We start from the raw sequence: 24,166 nt of genomic DNA on the forward strand, positions 1-24,166 counted from the left end.
GTTTGGTTTATTAGCTAGCAGTCCTAGTTGTGTAACGTTCTTGTGGCGTACTGTAAAGTGGGGTGGGTTAGTGAGCTTGAGTACAGAGAGAGTTGAAATGTTCTGCACCTGCAGGACTGAGGCTTGGTTTAACCCTGTGACTGCGAGTAAAGCTGGTAGAGACAATAGCAGAACTGGTTAGTGTGAGACGAGACTAGCAAAACAAGTCTACTAGGGGTGGGAAGCAACTGATGGTACAATGTTATATTGATATCTGGATCCCAATATATTAATATTGCAGTTCTTTATTGTAAAGTTATTAAAAACTCTACTTTTACCCGCTTGTTTTTTATTAATCTGCATTAGACTTCACTGCTTTTCTCAATTATATTATGAGTTCGTTCTGAGTTTGGATTTTGGTTGTATCAACTTTTACATTTTGTTGTATTATATTTGCTATTGTATTTTAATTATAAAATGTTATTTTATATTTGATTTATTTTGCTATAATTTCTGTTTTCAGTTTTTTCCCATTTTTCTTTAATATTATTAATACAATCATAATATTTAAGATGGATTGATGAATGGATAGATAGAAAGAAAGAATGAATACAATTCTATATTGTATTATGTTTAATATCATTTTTATATATTGTCTTTTATTATATTTACTTGCTTGTGTGTGTAATATTATATAGTATTTAAAATGAGTTTCCCTATTGATTTTTACCATTTTCTCTGTCTATTCACAGGACATCCGTAACACAGTCGGCAACATCCCTATGGAGTGGTACAAGGACTATCCCCACATCGGATATGACCTGGACGGCAAGAAGATCTTTAAGCCAATCAGGAACAAAGATGAACTGGATGAGTTTCTCGACAAGATGGACAATCCCGATTACTGGTGAGGAGCGTCTGGAACATTCATTTCAAGTCATTCAACCTCTATAATTGGTTATTCACTCATTCTCCTGTCATTACTAGGCGTACCGTCCAAGACAAGATGACCGGCGCTGATATCCGTCTGTCGGATGAGCAGGTGGACCTCGTGCACCGTCTGCAGGAGGGCAAGTTCGGTGACGTCAACTTCAACGAATACGAGGTATTTCGGTCTGGTTTTCCGCTCTGTTGGTGTTGAATTCAACGCAGATCCGACAGTAACAGAATTTGTCACCTTAACATCTGCAGTCTGGTCTGTGTAAACCTCTTTAAACGGCTTCTAGATAATAACCCCAGCGCACGATGAGGAAAAAATGAACCTCGTCGAATTACTCATTTATGAAGCCACAGTCTGCGCTCACCACCGACAAATGAAGTAGCGAAACATAAACACAAGCACAATTAGCCGTGATAAGAAAAACAGCGCAGGAGGGAATGAGTCTGGATGGTGTCAAGGCCGTCGTTTAGCGGCTTCACTTTACAAGCATCAGTGCTAACTGTGCATCGCCGTCTCTTCTGGCACAAACAGGAAGTGAGTCACTCCAGATTTGGGTCTGTCTGTGATCAGTTAGTCGACCTCAGACAGGCTTTAAAGACTGTGAGCGTGAAAAAGCCACCTGTCATCTGACTGGGACTTGTTGTGTCTGGTTGATAGGCCAGATGTTCTCAGTTTCACATTGCCAAATTAAACAGAATACAAATTATTTGGTTGTGTTCGGGGTGTGTGTGTATATATACACTATACGTGTATGTATGCGTGAATGTACATTACAACTATTTATTTATTTATTTGTTTTAGGGGTGCTCACGAGACATGAGATTAGGTTCACGAGAACTAGATGAGACAAGATTTTTGCACCGATTTTTTTAAGAAATCCTCAATGTTGGGGATTGTCCCACTAAATGCCGGTTCTTTAATGGTCTTAACCACTTCATTACTCTGATCAGGGAGTAGGAATCATCATATCTCTTGCACCTTGTTATGTGCAGGGTTTCACCATATGAACACAAAATTATGCATTGGAGGTAGTTTCTGCAATAATCAAACAAACAGAAATAAATAAATAACTAAATGTTAAACATACATGCCCACATACTGTTGTGATAAACAGTACATAACCAATTTCAACAGCTCTCTCAAAGTGTGTTTAGCAGAATAGGAAACAAGTAAACAGAATATAAAAGAGCATATAAACAACTTACGGTACATTATACAGCGTCCTCATTATGGTATTAAAGTATAATAAATACAGAATATCTTATACAGATGCATAAGCATAATTAAATGAGGTATGGCCAATATTAGCAAGATAAGCCACGATGCTAACGGCACTTTCACGTGCGTTTCACATGACAAACTAATATACATAAAGATTGCGAAACAGCCACGACTTACAGGCTTAATGTTAGAGATAATCTCATCAGGATAAACATCCAGTATTACAAATATAAAGTCAGGAAATAAACTCACTTCGTCAATAACTTTTGTCTCAGGAAAAAATACGTCATATTCTGACAGCTCTGTATGCGTAACGGAGAACTTACGTATGCGTCACTTATGCCAAAACCGCATCCAATAAAATCACGTACTACATACTTTCCATATGTATTAAGTATTCTACATAATACACCCTTAAAAGATATAGAATACAGCAGTAGATATTACTTAAAGACATACAATGTAAAGAATTCACAACACTCAATGACAAAATTCATGACTGAAAATATAGTCTGCAGGTGCATTTTGAAATGTTTTAACTAATTTTATAATGAATGTCATTTCAGTTCTAGTTTCTGAGTGTGAATTATCATATACATTGAAAGACGGCAATATACAAGCACTGTACAATGTTCGAAAATTGCACAATCGATCGGACCAACCAACGCAAGTTTCGAAAATCGATTTTATCGGTCTCGTAGCGCGTCCAGCTCGTCACGATACGCCCGCAGCGAACACGCATCACACAGCGACTGCAGGCTCTGACACACACACATAACAGCAAATTATACTTCTGCATAATGTCTCTTTTTACAACAAAACTGAGAATTCTGCCGGTATTCAGACAGTCTCATGCATACAGATACAGGTTCGTTTATGCAGATACATTTATGATATGGCAGTCCACTCTGCTTATTGTTTTTCGAGGATGTTGCACACCTGTTTGTCATTGTGCACAAAACTTCACGCCAATAAATCATCAGGAATATTTGCTGACTTGTGCGCGTCTCAAGCCTCTTTACGTTCGTCCTAATGCCTGTTAGTTGTCCGTGGATTTGCCCATATTTGGTGTTTAAAATGGAAACGTCTTTAGACATGGAAAATCGATTTTACAATCGATTCAATGAACACTTATGTCTCTCAAAAATCAAACAAAAGTGCCAGCCCTAAAACAAACTGGCTTCTCTCCTGTATGATTTCACACGAGTCTCTTCAGACCTTTCTGTACATGAGTTATGAGTTTCCAGAACTTCTGATTGAGATTGTGTCTGACCTCCTAATTGAACTTGTTTCCACAAATTGAACATAGAAATAAAAAGTATAAATAAGTTTTTTCTTAGTCTTAAGTGCAAACAATAAGTGCAATCATAATCAAAGTACTCTCAAATATTCAGTGTGTCTCAGAGACCAGAGATAAGAGGTGGTTACACTACACGGCCCAGCCTAAGATAGGTTTGATATCGGGAGACAGGCTATTGAATGTAGCCTAATTTGCATGCATCAGGGAGCTCGCGTTTTAATTTCACTTTCGAGTTTGTGATCGTTGTTCTCCGTATTAATATAAATGTCAAAAAATCGAAAAGACCAAAGAAAATTCAAGTTCTCTTGGGGTCTTTTAAAACTGAGGGGGTTTTAGCATGCTGTGCTTTACTGTGTTAAGATGCCGTTTACACAGGACGGGTTCTTGTTCTCCATCTGAGCTTTTATTTAAAAAAAATGTATGACTTTTAATTTCCTTTTTTTAAGTGTAAAACATTGGTTACCGCACCTTTAAACACCCTTGGGATAATATTGATGGTTTTTTTTTTCACTTTGCCATTACTTTGAGTTCTCCTCTTTCTGATTTCTTAATGTTTTGTTTGTTTTTCTAGCCTGCGGTCGACTTCTTCTCCAACGAAGTGATGATTCACCCCGTCACCAACAGGCCTCAGGACAAACGAAGCTTTATTCCATCGCTTATCGAGAAAGAGAAGGTAAAGATTGGCTGTCCCTGTCACACCTTACGTTTTATGTTTATGGTGAAAGCGTATATTTACTGTGAAAAGGAAACGGCATGAGAATAGTCATGTTTCGTCTGCTAACTGCTCCCAGCTGTGCTGCGTTACCAATAATGATTCCCACATAGTTTTTAAAGTGGAAAGAGGTCTGAAACGCCGGCATAATGGGGATCTGAAATTGGAAATCAAACCTGCAAACGTTTCGGTAAAAATAAGATTCCCTCTTTAGATATTCCGGCTGATTCCGGTCACTATATGTAATGCGTTTCCTGCAGCAAACCAGTTAAAACTGGCGACGTGTGCAGCGAGTGTTTTGAGTAATGATCGTACACATGTGCTCTCAATCACGACAATGATGTGTTACTGTGCGTGTGTTTTTCTCTCTACTGTACCGTCACTGCATCCATCTCGTTCTCTCTCTCTCTCGCTCTATTAGGTCAGTAAGTTGGTCCATGCCATAAAGATGGGTTGGATCAAGCCACGCAGACCCAAGGAAACCACCCCGCAGTACTACGACCTGTGGGCCAAGGAGGACCCCAACAGCATCCTGGGACGCCACAAAATGCACGTCCCAGCGCCCAAGATGAAACTTCCTGGGCACGAGGAGTCATACAATCCTCCTCCAGAATACCTTATGTCGGAGGAAGAGGTGCGCTCACCTAAATATGGCACATCTGTTGTTCATGGTGCTTTTTCAGACAGCAACTACTTAAAAAAACGGACCATAAAAGTCATCCGATGACATCAGACTGGTGCAACATTTTCAGATAAAAATCTATTATTTTTCAATTGCATTAATAATATAATATTTTATATCCCTTTCTTAGTCATGTTATAGTATATATAATATTATTTTACTTGCATTAGATGTAGGATTTCATTTAAATATGGTCAATTTAGAACCAAAATTTACCGTACAATAATATTTAATTAAAATATATTTATAGATGATTTTTTTTTTTTACAAAATAAATACAAATACATTTATGAATATTTAAATTGTATAAATTAATATTTATATTTTCCAATTAAAATATTTTTTAAATTAAAATATGTATTAATCTATTAAAATATTATTAAATTTATTCTTCCTTTCTGTTTTTTCTCATCTGTTTAATGCTCAGTTTTAAGTCTGATTAATACATTTAACACTTAAGAAAAAAATATTTAATTAAAATATATTATTGATTAAAATTTATAATTTTATAATTACAATTAATATTAAAATGTATTACATTATTATTACCTATTAATATTATTACATTTATGCAGCCTTGCCTTTCTAATTTAATTCCCAAGAAAAAATATTTAAATATAAAACTACATAAAATGTATATGTATAATTTTATAATTATCATTAATATGAATTAATTAATTAAAATATTACATTTACAGTGTCTTTCACTCTTGCACTCCATCTGTTTTATGTGCATAAACTCGAGTCAAAATGGAAATACGTTCATTAATAATGCATATAAAAATATAAATGTAAATGATGCACTAGGAGAAAAACGTCTCTTATTAAACACATAAAAGAAGATAATCAGTGAATAACGCAAACATATCATATGACTTCAGGAGATTTGGAATAAGTCATATGCACTAGTTTAATGTTGAGCTTTGGTCACTATGAGCTGGAGCAGAGCAGCAGGATCAGTCTTTAGGCACAACAGGAGTGTGAGTAAACAGACCGATTGATCTCTTCCTTTAAAATGTCTCTGGCTAAATGCCAAGATCATTTCACACCTGTGGCTCCAACTCCATCTCCATTAGGCCTGTACAATTTGCCTATAAGTCATTTGCGTCTGTTTTACATGCTATATTTAACTCCAGGGAACACGTGCATCCCCTCTGCTAGTTAATCTTTATATACAACCAAATTTTGACCCCAATTTTGACTGCACCTGTTCTTTAGTCCGGCTTTTGTCAGAGTTGCCCTAACGTTTGTTCTGTGTTGTGTGTGTGTGTGTGTGTGTTGTGTGTGTGTTGTTCAGAGACTGGCATGGGAGCAGCAGGACCCCGAGGACAGGAAGTTGAGTTTCCTGCCACAGAAGTTCGCCTGCTTGCGGGCCGTTCCCGCGTACTCACGCTTCATCCACGAGCGCTTCGAGCGCTGCCTCGACCTGTACCTGTGTCCCCGTCAGCGTAAGATGAGGGTGAGACGCCTCTACACCCTGTCCCGTACAAATACACTCTACAGTCCAGATTTAAAAATCAACTGTGCCGTTTCTGTACCATTGATGTCACCAAACGGAGTTATGAATGATGAAATCGCCAACAACAACAAAAATGATTGTCATAATTCGTCTTAGATTAATTTTGTTCCTCAGTGATTGACATGTCTGAATTGAGTTGTTGATGTGGAAAAAAATGCAAGAAAAATTTTGCATTTTTTTATAAATAAAAATAGATATTAATTACATGCTCTCCTGTTAAAAAGTTTGGTATCAGTATTTATTTTTATTTTTTTTAAAGAAATTTTTACTTTTATTCAGCTTGCCATCACAGGAATAAATTACATTTATATTCACATAGAAAAGTTAATTTAAATGGTAATGATATCTCACAATATTACAGTTTTTACTGTGTTTTCAATCAAATAAATGCACTTTCAAAAACAAAAGTATCTTATGGACCTTGGATATATATATATAGTTATCTATAACTATATACAATAATTTTTATATTTTTTATAAATAACAAAGTTTTATGGCATGATCAATATTAATTTTTATATATATATATATATATATATATATATATATATATATATATATATATATATATATATATATATATATAATTTTTTTTTTTTTTTTTTTTTTTAATTATAAGGAATATTTCATTTTTAAATTTGTCCAATTTCATAATTTGTTCCAAAGTTTGTTTGTTTTTTGTGATCAGAAATGCACTTCTTTGCACATTATCGTCTACTAAATGCATACATGTAAATTAATTACACTTTAAAGTTTACTTTTTCATAACTTTTCATCAAAAAGCAATACATTTCTTCCTTTCCAAAATTAGTTGTTTTTTTTTGCATGAAGAAGTTTTAAAAATATTGACCTATAATATAAGAGCTTAACATTTCACAATCTAATTACATTGACGTGATAAAACTGAGCTCTTCCCTTCATTATTTCTTGAATTTCAAGCGTTACATTTATTGTTTTTTGTGCTTGTCTTCCAATCTGACGACAATATTGACCAGTTTTTTGTTTTCTTTGTCCAGGTGAATGTGAACCCAGAAGACCTGATTCCCAAACTTCCCAAACCCAAAGACCTGCAGCCCTTCCCAACCACACAGTCTCTGGTACGTCAGTGTTGAGCTGGCCTGGGATCAGTTTGTACAGCCTGATTGTGATGATGACAGCCCGAGGAACAGCTTGTAGATCAGAAACTTGTGATATTTCTGGACTAGACTTTATAATGGCAGGACAGTGAGCTTTGATTTTATTTAAACAGGAAACCGTATTACTTACTGGACCGCGTGGGTGAAAAAGATCAGAAGACGAATATTTTTGTTGTTGAAACCTTAGCGTTTTCAGACAGCCGTGGCTGTAAAACTGCAGACATGAAACAGGGTTTGTCATTCTTTTGGACTGGATTAGAGAAGAACAAAAAAAAGGTCATAAATCACCCAAATATGTTTGCTGGTAATGGGGCTAATGTGAAATAATAGAGTCCTGAACGTGTCCTGGAATGATCTTGCTCTGTCTGCTTTTCTTCTCTGACGTGTGTGTGTGTGTGTCTGACAGGTGTACCGCGGACACACTAGTCTGGTCCGAAGCATCAGCGTTTCTCCCAGCGGACAGTGGCTTGTATCCGGTGAGTCTCGTCTCTTCCTGTTGTTATGCAGATATTGCAGCTGAAACTGTGATTATTGAAAGACGTTGTTGCAGCCGTGGCTCAGTGGTTTCTGCATGTACTCTTGACACATTGCACCATGGTGCGTGAATGGTCTATGCAGGTTTCAGTCTCATATCCATCTCTTCTCCCATCGATCTTCCTGTCATATATATATGACACACACACACACACACACACACACAGACAGATGTATTTAATACAGACTTTTTCTATGAATATTTTAAATGAAACTTATATATAATTCTATTCTATAATTACAATTTAGTATGAATTATATATATTATAATTATATGACTATATATGTATGTGTTTATCGTAAATATAAAAAAATATATATATTTTGATTTATGTATTTATTTTTTATATTATAAATTTATTTTTATCATATATATATATATATATATATCATGTTTTTATTACATAGTTTTAGATAAGTTTCTATAAAAAAAATTATATTATGTTTTTAAGCAATATGGCACTCAAGGGCAGGCTAGATTGTGAATATAAGTATGTTTTCGTGTGTGTGTGTGTGTGTGATTGTAAAATCATTTATGATTGAAGCAGGATAGATTCAGGAATATGTTTGTCATGTTAAATGCGTCCCCTGCTCTGTATCTGAGGTGTGATTGGACCATTTGAGGTGAAGTCTGTCTGAGCGCTCTTACCTCAGCGGTAGCTAACAAGCTGTTGAAACCATTCCTCACTCACCCGCCATGATGTCAGAGCTCTGGCGCAGGGAGGCGAGCGACCCGTTCAGAGATGAGAGAGACTCGGACGGGCCTGCGGTTCCGGGCAGAGCCAGGATGAGCACAGACGCGCCTCAAATGTCCACATTCACTGGCGCTCCGCTCCGCGGATAAATCAATCACGATCCACGCGTGACGGCTCTCTTTTTCCCCCCTCTAGATGGATTTCAGTTGTGCTTTTATGGCTTTTGGCAGCCCTGCTTTATTGTTAGCTGCTTCATGATTTGTTGTCGTGTCCGTTTTGAGTTATTTGTCATTTTGAATGCTGGACAAACACTTTCTAAATCTCGATTTTCCCCCCAGTATAAGGAGAAAATGCGAATGTGATTCCAGTTCTGTGAGAATAATTTGTGTCGTTATAAAAATATTTCATTCATAATGGAGGAAAGGCCTCTCTCTCGAGTGCAGTCTGTTGATCATTATCCGTATTTTAGGTTTGAGGTCCTTTAGATACATAAATGCACGCTATAATCCCGAGTATTCCCTCAGTAGGGACGCCATCTGACTGCTATTAACTCGAGGGGGATATAAATTACTCGAACGAAGCGAGCAGAAAGCATCATTTTAATAACACAAGCAGTCAATTTCACTCAGGGTGACCAATGGCAGCGGTGTGGCCAAATCCACAGAAACCAAATGATATTCGTACAGTATGAAAATGTGGTTGAATTTGCCCATCTGATTTGAATGAGGTGATCCAGGTAACAATACCGGCCTTTCAGATGCGGAATGGCAATGGGTTCCCAGAATGCATTGCAGCTGGTGTTCAAATAAGGCAGATAAGCAGGGGAAAGAGTGTAGATGGGGGCTGGTTGCAGTTTTAGTGGCAATATCTGCTCAGCCGTCCATAACAAAGAACTTCATAAAGCGCATATGCAAAACCACTACAGTGAGGGGTTGCTCTTTTGTCTAGCTATAAAATATATTAAAGCAGTAATAAAATGCCCTTTCCCACAGTAAAAAATGGCAGTTGACAACCTCCCAAGCATCGCAACCCTTCTCGCCCTGGGCCGGCCCAACTTTCCTTTGGTTTGTTTGGTGTGTGTGTGTGTGTGTGTGTGTGTGTGTGTGTTTAATAGAGATAATTTCTTCCATATCAATGGGTTGGGCGCTGATGACAAAGCACTAGTGAGTCTTTTGTCCCAGGTCTTTGTTCGCTCTCTGCATACTGGGTTTTCCAATTTTGCATTTGCTGATTTGGGTTTTGCAAGTCGGAAAGTCTTATTGTGAAAAGATTGTACAGCCAGTGGTTGTAAAAACAGGACTAATTTGTTGCAAATGCCAGCAAATTTCAGGAAACGCCAGCAATTTTCTCTACAGATTTGTTTTTGTTCTTGTCAGTGGTGTTTACTAGGTCAAGCATCAGTTGGTTCTTTAGGGTTAGTGATTTGATCAAATGTATTACCATACACTAACGTTCAGTTTCTGCTCACCAAAGCTGCATTTATTTGATCGAAAATACAATAAAAATAGCAATATTGTGACTCATTACAATTTAAAAAAACTCTTTTCTATGCTGAATTGTGATCAAGGCTGAATTTATCATCATTACTCCAGTCTTCAGTGTCACATGATCCTTCAGAAATCATTCTAATATGATGATTTGATGCTCAAGAAATATTTCTGATTATCAATGTTGAAAACAGTCGTGCTTTTTGTTTTTTTTTGTTTTTTAATTCTTTGAATAGAAAGTTCAAAAGAACAGCATTTATTTGAAATATAATTAATTTGTAACAAAATAAAAGTCTTAAATTTAATATTTCCTTGTGGAATAAAAGTATCTTACTGACCTCAAACTTTTGCATGGAAATCGAAGTATTAAACTTGCTTATAACTTTGGCATGTAACTCGTACTGTACTTTACTAAGTGCTCAGACGTACAATTTTCAGCCGAACGACGATATAAGTGGAAATTCCCACATTGAAGAGACCAAATTTAGAAGATGTGAAGATTTCTGTCATTTTTTTCTAAAGACTTCAGAAATGGATCAATGATGAGAATCTTACAAGAATTTTGTTTACAGTCTTGCAAAACGAAAACGCTGCAATTACAGCACGTGAAACCTACAGTTACAGTTTTTGCGCTGTAGTCAGACTGCAGTGTACGGCATGAGAGAATGCGGTGAGGACGGCCTGAGGTTACACGACTGTGTGCATATTTACGTTTACAGAGCTCAGATCATGGCCCGAGAGAGCCTCAAACGGGCATTCCTCACTAATGATGTGGCAAAACCAAGACGAGCGGTGACATTATAAACTGAAGCTTGACTGTCACTCAGGACACCATGAACTCGCTGTGATCCGCATGTTCTGCTTTAAGCAATGCGGACCTCCTTTTCTGGAAACTCATTTATTTGTGATATGAGTGTTTTGAACTGATTGATTTTATTAATGAAGCAAGAAAAACACTAGAGGTCATCAGAGGTCATACACGGCAGTGATTTTACCATGTTTAAGGGGTCTCAAATATGTGAGTGTGAGAGTGTGTGCTTAATGAATACACTAAATTAATTAATTTTTATTTAAAACCATTGTAAAATCAAAACTACTTGTGGCTAGATGCTATATATTATATACTGTTGAAAAATTTGGGGGGAAAAGTCTCTAATGCTCACCATTTTATGAGATATAATTCCTATTTAAATATAATTTCAAATCTAACTTATTCATGTGATCAAACCTGAATGTTCAGCATCATTACTCCAGTCTTCAGTGTCACATGATCCTTCAGAAATCATTCTAATATGATGATTTGCTGCTCAAGAAATATTTGGTATTACTATCAATAGCTATGTTTTATCAGTTTATTTAATTCTATAGCTATTTTTAGCCATTATGGAAATGCCATGATGCACATAAATTCTATACCCCTATAAAACGTATTCACTCAATTGAACTGAATACATTTTTGTATCAGATAAAAAGACTGAACTACAATGAAAACACATTTACAGAATAAAGCCCTCAATGTGCAACGAAAAAACTAGAGGTCGACCGATAGTGGATTTTACCGATAACGATAGTTAGGTTGGGCCATACTTGCCGATAACCGATTAATCAACCGATAGTTTTTAAAATTGATACTGGATAAAAACAAACATAACACTCCAAGTAAAACAGTGCTGAACTTTATTATAAAAATAATAAAACTGTATTGAACCATGAAAACATGCTAAATGAAATAAATATATAATATGAATAAATATTGAAGTCAATAAAAGACATTCATTCAAACTGAAACAAAAAGTAATACTCTAAATAACAAATAAAACCAGTTACATTCAAAATGTAACTATTAAACTGTTATTTTTCAAGCCAACTTAATGAATAAAAAAGTAACAAAATTTGATCGGTATAATATTTGAGCAATACAATTGCACCTTGATCATTCATGTTAGTTTGATAGTGCATTAACTATGGTTAACAAATAAAAACCTTAATTTAAAAATGTATTAGTAGCCTACATGTTAATTAACAAATAATGAACAATCCTTATACAGAAGTTATTAACCTTAGTTAATGTCACATATGGAATTTTATTGTAAGTGTTATCATGTCATATAAATCCAAACAGTCATGCTTAAATATCTACAATGCCAGAGCATTGAAATGACATAAATATTAAATGTATAGTCTCACACTTTTGCTTCTATTTTATAAACACTTGATGATTATCTAATCAAAATAACAAAACATGTATTAAAGTGATGATGAAAAAATAACCGAAATCGAATGCTTTTCTGATTTGTTATTATGTTTCTGTCGGCTGTATGAACATCAGTTTGCTATCTTACGTCTCTAGCTTTAAATATGCAACTTCTCTGCATATTAAATGCATAAAAGTGACCAGCTCGATATAAACTAATGCAAATAGAGGTAACAATTGTGACATTAAACATTCGGGTCGGACTTACGTTTATTTTTGTCAGTGTTTTAACCGCTTGAGGTAGCCTACTAATGTTAGCGTCCTCTCAGCCTCGAAGGCAAACAAACATACTGTTGTGCTGTTCTTTCTCTACTAATGCAGCATTTAGTCAACAAATTAATCGCTTTATAATGATATGACTAAATGTACTGTATACATAGAGGCTACCTTTTAGCTGTCGGTGCTTTAAACACGCATCTGATGTCAGCGCTCTCCACGCAGCGTGTGCTCTCAGTGCAGCACGCAGAATCACGTGTCGAAATAAACAACACGAGGCATCAGCGATAGTTTTTATTACACCTCTAGAGGCCGCTCTTGTACTGCATGATGCCAGCAGACCCTTCTCAGCTCTCTCTTACTGTGTAATGAATGACAGCGCGCGCTTCTCAGCTGCTCCAGCAACGGACGCAACCAGGAAAAACTATCGGTATGTATTTTGCCGATAACGATAGTTCCACCAATCAACTATCGGTGCCGATTAATCGGCAAAACCGATGAATCGGTCGACCTCTAGAAAAAACTCATGTACTCAAAGTAGATGTGACTGGATAACTGGACTAACCAGCGGACCAATCGCATCGCACAGCATCTCAAATGTTGGTTTGATGATTCTGAAATGCCTGAGCCAAAGTCTGTCATCAGAATGATTTTGTGTAATGACCTCCCAGAAGCGTCTCACGTGATTGTTCGCGAACGCAACAGAATATGACAGCGTTCATTGCGTGTCGCCTGCATGCTCTGAGACACAAGTCATTTATGATTGAGGGAAAAAGAGCCACTGTTTCTTCCCCGATCGCAGCAATTTCCATTTTTATTACAGATATTTTGCGCCCATTTCCCAGAAAGTTACAATTTTGTTCTCTTGAACACATGGGATGGAAACGCTGCTTTATTCGCCAATTATAAATGTCTTTAATGTCACTTTTGAATGTCACCTTGCTGAATATAAGTTAAAAAAATTAAGAAAACAAATCTTACACCTCTATAGTGAACACCCAGCTCTAGGTGAGATATAACTGTGAGAAAAAACACAGACTGATGAAGAAATGTGGCGATTGAATGTCAGCATGAACATTGGGTGCATTTCATAAAGCTGGAGTTTAAAATAAAAATGAATCTCTTGGGCTCTGTCCAGAAACACAACTACAAATTAACGGAGCGGCTAAAAGAGATCGGAGTGGTTGGCGCGGGAGCCTTTGCTCAGCCACAGGAACATCCATACGCTCCCAAAAACACGCTACACAACACACACGACGCTGTGTGAGAAACTCTAGTCATACCGGGGTGTTTCCGGATACAAACTATGGGAAGTGGATTCTTTTAAAGATCAAAGATTGTAGTTTTTCAGCCATTTATAGACACAAAATAGCCGTACAATGAAATCAAAATTGTGCTGGTTTGCCTAAATCTGTGTTCTTGTTCTTTTACGATTTTAATCAGTTGTGAACATTTTTGGCATGCTTTCATTCAGGTCGGGCTCCATTCCCACTTTTGATGAGCAAATACCGATAAATTCAAGCCCTGTCCTATAATAGACTTATTTTTTTCCTTCTTGAATATTCTGTTACAATCCGAAATGACACGTTAATGAAGTAAAATGGGTTGCAAATGCTGTTTCTTGTTGACTTTAACGTCTCATTTCTGTCATCCTTTGGGACACATTACAGTCTCAAAGTGCCATTACTGTCCTATAAAATGGACTTTTAACATTCATGCTGCTTTTCCCCTCCATAAAGGCAAATATTACCCTCATTTCCATCTTATTTATGGTCAGAGTCCATACTTGAGCGTCTACAGGAAAGTCTCGGTGTCCCCTGCATCACACACACACACATCGGCGTGTGTGTGCTCCAGACAGGCCTCTCTGACCGCCAGCGGGTGTCCGCCACAGAGCCCGTCCCTCCTGCTATATCTGTCGCCATACAGCTCAATACTTAAAAAGTGATTATGGCTTTTGGAGTTATTACACTCCACCCTCCGGGCCTGGCCCGTTTCCCCCGTGTTGTTTTCCCTGCGTTTATGAAGCATGCAGGTATAAAAGTTAAAATGAGATTTTACGGCAGATTTCGATGTGTGGCTGATACGAGGATGGGGAAAATGAAACCGAGCCTTTTGCCGTTAGATAAGATGATTTTTAAGTGAATTTAAAGATAAATAATGCGTCAAGTGTTAATAATTTGCATTATGCCATCCATAAAATAAATATATTGTATTTAGTGTTATAATTGTATGCCTTCATTACTTTAAGGATGGTAACGTTTTACAGTTTATAAAACGACATGATGCTTCTTGGGAAAGCAATTTAACATTGATTAGATTCAATTAAATCGAACTTTTCAATTACAAGTTGTTTACTTGCTGGATTTTTTTTAATTTGTTTTGAAAAAGGGGGTAGTGCTTTATTTTACAGCCCTGTTCCCCATGTACATACTTTATACTTACTATTGTAATTACAAAAACTGGGTAATAACTAGGCACTACCCCTAAACCTAACCTTAACCCTTGTAGTTACCTTTACCAGTAATATCTTGGTAAGCACACTGTTAGTACATGCAAGTGCAATTGCATGTACTGTAAAATAAAGTGCAACCGGAAAGGGCATGTTAAAACATACAATCAGCTATTCATTATTAGTCATTTGACTCGCACTTTATGTATACAATGGACATAAATGGCTTTTTGTTTTTATAATGACCGTCTTAACAGCAGTAGCACACATATATTTAAAAAACCCGACTTCTCTGTCTCTGTCACCTACAGTAATCTTGTATTATTACTCTTCACTCATGCCAAAGCACTGCTGTATGTGTTATAGTGGTTGCGTTAGAGCGAGGATGAGTTATCCTCCATGTGTGCCGATGAGAGCAAAGTGCCATCGAGCTGACAGAGCGCTTTTGTTGTTCTTGAGACCACTGGGTCTTAGAGCTGTCAGCATCCCGAACGTCTGTGTCCACACATTTACACTTAAGGCATTTCACTCCGAAACATTATAGAATGCTGAGTAGATCCTAGATTGTAAACAAATTTGAGTATGTATGAATCAGCGTGTTTGTTTGCCCCCTTGACCTCAGGCTCTGATGACTGTACGGTGCGTTTCTGGGAGGTCAGTACGGCGCGCTGCCTGAAGACACTGGATGTGGGCGGAGCCGTGAAGGGCGTGTCCTGGAATCCCAATCCCGCCGTCTGTCTGGTCGCTGTCAGCTAGTAAGACACGCCTCCTCCTCTTTCTCTGCATCTGAAGGTTTATTTGATGTTCATCTGTATTTGTAACCTTCATTATGTGCTGTTTATTATTTTACAGCAGAAGTTGTGCAGCATTAGTTTGGATGGGTTTAGAGCTGCAGTTAATTTGGTCAGGCCAATTATGAGAAGTGTTCATTTCAGAATTTGAGTTACACATTTACAAGAACTGAATGTTCCTAGGGAGGAACATTATTAGTATTAGTATATAAATTAGTATTTGTAATTATTTAGCCAGCGATTCATATTAATCATCCGTGGGTTGGTTGGTTGGTTAATAGGAAGGCAAGTTAGATAAATGGTGTTAGATGCAATGCATAGATAAACATTATTATTTTGGTTGGTTGGTTGATTAGTTAGTTTAATGGATGTTAGATAAATAGCTAGGTAGGTTATGATAGATAGATAGATAGATAGATAGATAGATAGATAGATAGATAGATAGATAGATAGATAGATAGATAGATAGATAGATAGATAGATAGGTCATTAGTTAGGTAGTGAGGTTAGTTAGATACATGGACATAAGGATAGATGAGAGACGGATCAGATTTAACTTGATGTTTGTGTGCAGTGATGACACGATCCTCCTCCTGAACCCTGGCCTGGGCGACCGGCTGCTGTGCACCGCCACGGATCAGCTGATCTCTTCCTATGAGGAGCCAGAGGAAGCCAAGGACCAGCCTGTGCAGTGGGCCGTCTCAGAGGGCGAAGGTCACGAGCAGGGTCACCGCCTCGTCCTCAAACACCCCAAGGTAATCAAAACGTACACCGAGAGACCTTATGGTAAAGCGTTACCATTCATTCTTATATTCATAGGAATGACATCATCACGATAACCATTAGCCAGGCAAATTTCTCCTCTGTTTAGTTCAGTATTTTCCAGTTAACAATAGAAATGAGAATGTCTTTCTTTCGTGTATCCCCTGTGAGAGCGTCCGTCCGTCCCTCACGTGAGCGGCAGCCAGAGGCTTTTAACTATTGGCAGAAGCCACAAGCCTGTGGTCGTCTTTTTCCTGAAATGGAAAGAAATTTAAGACGCCTCTAGTGTCCAATTAAAACTACTGGAAAAAGCAAAGCAGCGACACGCGTTGGCAGACTGGCAGAGGCCGAGCCGGTGTTAATAACGGCAGTAAATTTAGTCCTAGCGTGTCTTTGAGGTTATAATTGGATTAATCGTCTGCGGATTTACCACAGAATGACTTTGACCTCTGCCGTTCTCTCTCTCGTCTCTCTGTGAAGGCCGTGAGGCAGGTGACGTGGCACGGGAAAGGCGACTACCTGGCGTGCGTCATGCCCGACAACAGCAGCAACCTGCAGGTGGTCATCCACCAGGTGAGCAAACGGCGGACGCAGAACCCCTTCCGCAAGAGCAAGGGTCTGGTGCAGTGCGTGTCCTTCCACCCCGTCAGGCCCTACTTCTTCGTGGCCACGCAGCGATACGTGCGAGTCTACAACCTCATCAAGCAGGAGCTCACCAAGAAGCTGATGGCCAACTGCAAATGGATCTCAAGCATGTCCGTCCACCCGGCAGGTGCGTAACTAGACGTTTCTGAGAGGGTTAATTCACATTCACCCTCATTTACTCGCCCTCGTTTCATTCATTAACTGTATGATTTTCTTTCTTCTGTAAAACATAATAGTAGTTTTGGATGATCTCAGAGCTTCTGTTTTCTATGCGATTAAAGACAACAGGGGCTTTCAAATGAAAAGAGCAAGGTATAGGTGTGGTTATATTTATCATGGCTTGGCAAAATTTTGTGAGTAAAATCCAGTCGTTTTAATGGGAGTCAGCGCAATGAAGAATTTGATGCACTTCCTGTTGCAAAGAGATTTACCTATGCACATTCTTACATTTTATATTAAAGATTAAATCTTCGATATTATAAAATGATCCATTTGATAGAGGCTGTTTGGAAAGCAGTTATTTAGGGTTGGTTTGTGTATATGGTTGAGCTGTCAAAACGCGTCAATGCATGCAGTTATTTTTTCAGTTTAACGTTTTTTTTGTGTCATCCTTTGGCTGCGCTACAGTATATGATAACGCTATCATTCATTCAAGTGCTATTAAACTATTCAAGCCATTCAATCACGATAAGATGCAAAAAAAGAACTTGAATCTGTGCTGTCAGTGAATCTCCTGAACACACAAAACTGTCAAAATGCCAGCTTTGTCGATCATCGTAAACTCTGTCTTAAATTAGTTAAATAAAATCTTAAATAACCATAAGCGTCAGATCTTAAGGTGATAGCATCCTAATAAAGCTGCTGCTGTGATGTCTGTCATTTAATATAAATCAAAGAACTAAAGACAGAGCAAAATCACTCGCTGCTCTTGACTGAATAACATTTGTAGCTTTAATAAGGATTAATCTATATCAAATGTATAATTCATACAGTGAAAACTGTGAAGTGTTTGATAACTTTATTCAGTTTCTGTATAGTTCCTACCTGTTAGATCAGATATTGCATTTTGTGCATTTTATTTGCATCTTGCTGCTTCCATCCAGCATTTTTAGATGAAAAATTTGCATGAAAACGTGTCAAGGAAACCTAATATCAAATGCACAAAATGCAAGCTTGAGGTAAGCAGACATGTGAATAAACTAAGATGGTAGCACATTTACGTATGCTTTGATGCACATCAGAAAAGTCATGTTACATGTTACAGATAGAAACAATCAGCTACTAATCGCTTGCAAACATGAGGTTCGTCAAGATCAGGATCTTCCAATTAATAAGAGCCACATTGACTTCTCCAGAAACTACCACTTGTATTTCCTTTTCTGTTTTTTTTGTTTGTTTTGTTTTTTCACCAATAAGGGTTGTTAACTAAAACTAAAGCCACAAGTTAATTAAAATAAAGTGGAAATAAAATAAAAATAAAATTAGAAATTTTGCCTTGGCAACTAACTGAAATAAAAGAATGTAATGCATAAAGATTTGAGAGCCACAGCAGAGGAAAAGATTTTGAGTGAATGCTGATGTAAATGTCACTCTGTTCCTGAAGACTTCAGATGACTCCGGTCATATGGTCAGTGGCGCTCTTTTGTCTATTTGGGAGCTTTAGAGATCCAGCATAGGCTTTGAATGAATGCAAAATAGCAGCTTGGAGATTTTTAAAAATACTTTGTGTGAAGAAAGTAAGATATATGGGTCTGGAATGAGATGTCTGTGAATAAACGAGAAGAAATTCATTTCTGGGTGAACGATTATGAACGTTAACGTTTTACGGTAACCTTTCAGAAATGAAAACTGGCACATTCCTCAGCCAGTTAAGAGTATATTATATAAAAGTGAGTGTTTGAAGTTGACCAGAGGAAAGTTGTTCTGGCTTAATCTGAATCTAAATGTCCCCAAAGTGATGTGACATCAGTGACCACTTTCTGCAAGTCAGATGTGATTGGTTTCTCCTCTCTCACCCATTTTCCACAGGTGACAACGTGATCTGCGGTAGCTACGACTGTCGTCTGGCCTGGTTCGATCTGGACTTGTCCACGAAACCATACAAAGTTCTCCGGTGAGTCAGCACGAGCAGGTTTTTATAATTTGGGCTGTCTGGGTCAGACTCGAGGGAAATTGTTGCTAATGCTGGCGCTGTCAGATGAATGAATGTCTCCTGGGTTCTGTGTAACGTCCCTCCGCTGTCGGGACGCTGACGGGTCTGTCTTGTGTCTCTGTCCGCACAGGCATCACAAGAAGGCTCTGAGGAGCGTGGCCTACCACAACCACTACCCACTGTTCGCGTCGGGCGCTGATGACGGCAGCGTGATCGTCTGTCACGGGATGGTCTACAAGTGAGTCTGATCCTCTTGCTCTCCGGCTTTTGTTTGACTTTTCTTTTTTAATATTCTAATCTCTGTTCTTTCTATGGCTGTGTTTAAATAATACTACCAAACTATTCATACTGTTGCTGCATCATATAGAATATATACTGGACAATTTTCTTTGTGCATCTTATACTTGAATATGTGCAGTATTCAAAAGAGTGCATTTCCAGGAATGCTGTATCCCACAATGCAATGCACTCGAGTTTCCATTTATCAGTGTGACAAATGAACTGAAATTAAGATCAGATGTGATTTTGTGGCTAATTGTTTTAGTGGACTGCCAAAACTTTGAAATTAGGTCATGTGACAATGAAGCATAATATTGTTTGAAAAGTTCATCGTGTAATAATGCATATTGTTTCAATTAATTTTTTTTTTTTAAATCATAGGCTAATAAGCCAGTATTCTGTTCTGAACATAACATAAGCTGTATGTGTAGTGCATACTGTGTATTATGTGTACTGCTAACTACTCGAAATACATAAATATTAATAATTAAATTACAATTGTATGCGGTATGCAGTGATAAATACTAAAAACGTAATGTTTGTGTACTGCTGACCCTTTGAAATATATAAATATTAATAATTACATATACATTATAATTTGATGCAGTATTCAGTGATACATTTTAATGTAATAATGTTAGTTAAAAATATTAATATTAATAAATATAATATAAATGTATTTAAATTGTGTAGTATGTAATTATAAATATTAAAAAACGATATCTCATGCTTAATTCAGTGAGTGGCGTCTAGTCATGATCTATATATTAAGTTCATATTTATTCATATTTAAATTGTGTGTGAAACCTCTTAACATCTGAACAGAATCATTATAGTCATGTTTAATTTACAGTGTTATGCAGATGAAATTACATTAATAAATTATTTGACTTTTTATCTAATTTTATGTATAAAATGTTTTATCTTTACACAGTCCAATCAAATAATGAGAAAAGAAAATTGTAAAATTCTTCACACTGGAATTGGAAAGGGCATTGCATTGTGGGAAACTGTATTCTGAGCTCTGTTTCTATACTGCACCTTTAGGGCGCTTTCAGACCTGTAGATCATTTCGTTAAAATGTTGCATTTTCTTCATGGTTCGATATCACAAGGCAACATTTCAAAGCGTACCAGAATGTGTTTATGCAGGTCACATGTGAGTAAAACTGTCCTCTTATTGGTCAGAGTTTCCTCTGCGTCATCCATCAAGATGACACACACACAACATCCATCAAGATGACACACACACAACTGATCAATTATATATTTATTTATAATACTGCTGCTTTTTACATGACACATTTCCCATTATGAATTATGTTCGTTGCTTTCTGTTCGGAGTTCGAGTTCATTTTCAGTCGGGCCGAGACCACTTCGTTCGGGCGATCTCGGATTGTTTAGGTGTGGAATCCGAGCGCGATTATAGTTATATATGCCTAAATGAACCGAACTAAGCTATAAAACACACCAGCTTCCGAAACAAATGCTCTGAACAAGCCAGGTGTCTCCCAGCTATTACATGCATAGAGAGATGTAGTATACAGCACATACTGCATAAACGGTGTGATTAGTGTGGTGATCTCTCTTAACTCTGTGTAGTTCTCTCTTGTTTCTGTTCTTCTCTGTCTCTCTGTCTGTCTGTCTGTCTGTCTGTCTGTCTGTCTGTCTGTCTATCGGGCTTGTGTCCAGTGTCTCTGCTGGGCTAGACTATCATTCCCGAAGTACGGTCAGGAACGCTCTTTGAGAGGAACTAATGATCCGTGTACGGTGGAGGGCAAGCCAGATCCGCATGAAAACCCTTCATCAGCTGGCCTTAATAGATCTCTTTAAACTCAAACACAGGATGTCATGTTATTTTTCCACTTCTTACTTTCCCCAGTCAAACTGTTGATGCATATACAGCAAACCATATTTCCAGAATTCACTGTTTTATGGCCTTTATGGCCCTCAGACCGGCCAACCGTTCTCACCACATTTTGGTAGAGGGGGGAAAAAAACTATTTCTGTTGGGATGGGACAGGATGGTTGACGAGTCTAAAAATAGACTTTTTTTACTAAGGTAGTTGACTAGTCTAAAAAAAGACTAGTTTACTAAGGTAGATCATATTCTATTCTACTTTTTATTTTAGCTTTAATATTTAAGAGTTAAAGGGTTAGTTCACCCAAAAATGAAAATTCTGTCAGTAATTATTCTCCCTCATGTTGTTCCAACCCCGTAAGACCTTCATTCATCTTCGGGAACACAAATGAAGATATTTCTGATGAAATCTGAGAGCTGTCTCACTCCTCTATAGGCTGCTAGGTAATTGAAACTTGCCGGCCCAGAAAAGTTAGTAAAGACAATGTTTAAATGCCTTAAGATTATAAAGTGCCGAAAATACTTTTTGTGCGCAAAGAAAACAAAAATAACGACTTCATTCAACTATTGATTTTCTTCTGTGTGTGCCTCTGAGTGAGTTCATGTAGTGTAACAGCGCAGCGCTTCTGGGTTGTGCGTCAGAACGTAGGCTCACTATTGGCCAGCATCAAACACATGACCAGCGTCGGCCAATAGTGAGCCTACGTTCTGACCTCAGATTTCATCAAAAATATCTTAATTTGTGTTCCGAAGATGAACGAAAGTCTTACGGGTTTGGAACAACATGAGGGAGAATAATTACTGACAGAATTTTCATTTTTGGGTGAACTAACCCTTTAAGTGTGTGTGTTAAAATTAAATGGCTTGATGAGTTCTGTTTTATTAATTTCCTTTTTAAATATGTCTCTGAGAAACAAGCATAAGGGCTAAAATTACTGAATTGTGTTCTAATAGTCAAATGTGTGAAGCAAATGATGAATGGTTGGAAATAAATTTATATAAACCTTCTTGATAAATAATTTAAATAAAGAGAGTGAAGAGTGAAAAACAAATCCTTTCAATATCAGTTTAAAATGTAGGGATTAATTTAATAAATGTAATTTAATTGTTGTATATAAAATCTGTAGACAAGACATTTCATTATTAGACATTTTAGTAATCCCCAAATAAAAACAATAAAATCTGTACATGGGACATTTAAAAAGTTGTAATATTATAATTGAATTAATTTTTAAAAATCTGTACATAAGACACTTAAAAAGTGGCTAAAATAAATGTTTCAAATATAAAATAGAATGTTTCAAAGATGGTTTTAATATGACCTTCATATAATACAAATCTGTTAGCTTTAATAAAAATCAACCACTGGTTAATAAACGTTCTCATAGTTGAAGAAATGTCCATTGGCAGAAAAGAAATTCAAGAACCGTTATTGGAGCCAAACATCATGAAAATGATTATTCGAACCTTTCTAATGTGTGTGTGTGTTTATCCTACAGTGACTTGCTGCAGAATCCTCTGATTGTTCCAGTGAAGGTTCTGAAGGGTCACACCATCACTCATGACCTCGGGGTCCTCGATGTGACCTTCCACCCGACCCAACCCTGGGTGTTTTCCTCGGGGGCCGACGGAACGGTCCGTCTCTTCACCTAGAGAACGAGACAAAAACAGCCACAACCTCCAGTTTTCAAAACCCAGAAATTACACAGCAGTTCCAACTCTCTGAGGACGCCGACATGTTGCTGGCAGGAATCATGTGCCTGATCTGATATTGAACATGTCATTATAATATGTGTTTGAGCTATGTTTTGCCTTTTTTATGTTAGAAGAAAATACATCCAGCCGCTCGCAGATTCCCACCGGACTCGAGTTCAGAGTAACTGACGCTGTAAAGAGAGAGACAGGTTTGGTTTCAGACCCAAAACCGTGATCGCTCGGAAAGGCCCGTTTCCGCATCGGCCCGTCTGTGCCCCACAGCAAATCAAGCCCGACCGCTAATCCTTGGACAAGGAAGCTGAATTTGAAATGAAACAAATGTCCGACGTTAGGCCGTGCCAAAGGAAACAAGACATGAAACGAAGCTGCAGACGTCTGTCCTTCACTTACACCTCCTGATGTTTTTTTTAAACCCCTTTACGAAGCGTTTCATCCAGAGTTTTTGCTGCCGTCGCCACCCACCGCTGTTAACGTCTTGATTATTTTTTTACCTTAACCTGTTGACTTTTGAAACCTTTACCAGTTGTATTTCAGAGACCAGTTACCTTTTAATTAAACATGGTGTTTCTTGAAGAGTGTTTGGAGTTTGTTTTCTCTTCTTCTCCTCTGGTTTTTCGCCACAGGTCAGCGAGGGTGATTTTCAGGACTCCTGAATTATATGCAGCGAGACTCTGGGAATAGGTTTCGTTTCCTCCGCCGAGAGACCCAGACGCTGCTGATCAGACGCCAGTGTGTGTTATAGATCATATTTCGTGGAGGCCGTCCACCTGCGGGTCCTTCTCGTCAGTCTCAAGGCTGCGAGTCTCTCCGTGTGGAGGTCGCAGTCCTTTGTTA

The 24,166-nt window shown here is 37.6% G+C and overlaps 1 protein-coding gene across 1 annotated transcript in view; it reads left to right on the forward strand.

Annotated features, from left to right (window-relative positions):
- bop1 (BOP1 ribosomal biogenesis factor) overlaps window positions 1–23,905 on the forward strand; it is a 79,601-nt gene extending 55,696 nt beyond the window's left edge. Inside the window, exons 4-16 of the mRNA XM_082186948.1 lie at window positions 732–886; window positions 967–1,084; window positions 4,012–4,113; window positions 4,574–4,786; window positions 6,132–6,293; window positions 7,370–7,450; window positions 7,896–7,965; window positions 15,750–15,882; window positions 16,493–16,673; window positions 17,161–17,452; window positions 19,354–19,438; window positions 19,608–19,715; window positions 23,116–23,905. Coding sequence (XP_082043074.1) covers window positions 732–886; window positions 967–1,084; window positions 4,012–4,113; window positions 4,574–4,786; window positions 6,132–6,293; window positions 7,370–7,450; window positions 7,896–7,965; window positions 15,750–15,882; window positions 16,493–16,673; window positions 17,161–17,452; window positions 19,354–19,438; window positions 19,608–19,715; window positions 23,116–23,269 — 1,854 coding nt within the window. The 3' untranslated portion in view covers window positions 23,270–23,905. The remainder of the gene's footprint in view (window positions 1–731; window positions 887–966; window positions 1,085–4,011; window positions 4,114–4,573; window positions 4,787–6,131; window positions 6,294–7,369; window positions 7,451–7,895; window positions 7,966–15,749; window positions 15,883–16,492; window positions 16,674–17,160; window positions 17,453–19,353; window positions 19,439–19,607; window positions 19,716–23,115) is intronic.
- The last annotated feature ends 261 nt before the right edge of the window (window positions 23,906–24,166 follow it).

This window comes from Leuciscus leuciscus (assembly GCF_965113295.1).
Source record: "Leuciscus leuciscus genome assembly, chromosome: 12".
Lineage (NCBI taxonomy): Eukaryota > Metazoa > Chordata > Actinopteri > Cypriniformes > Leuciscidae > Leuciscus > Leuciscus leuciscus.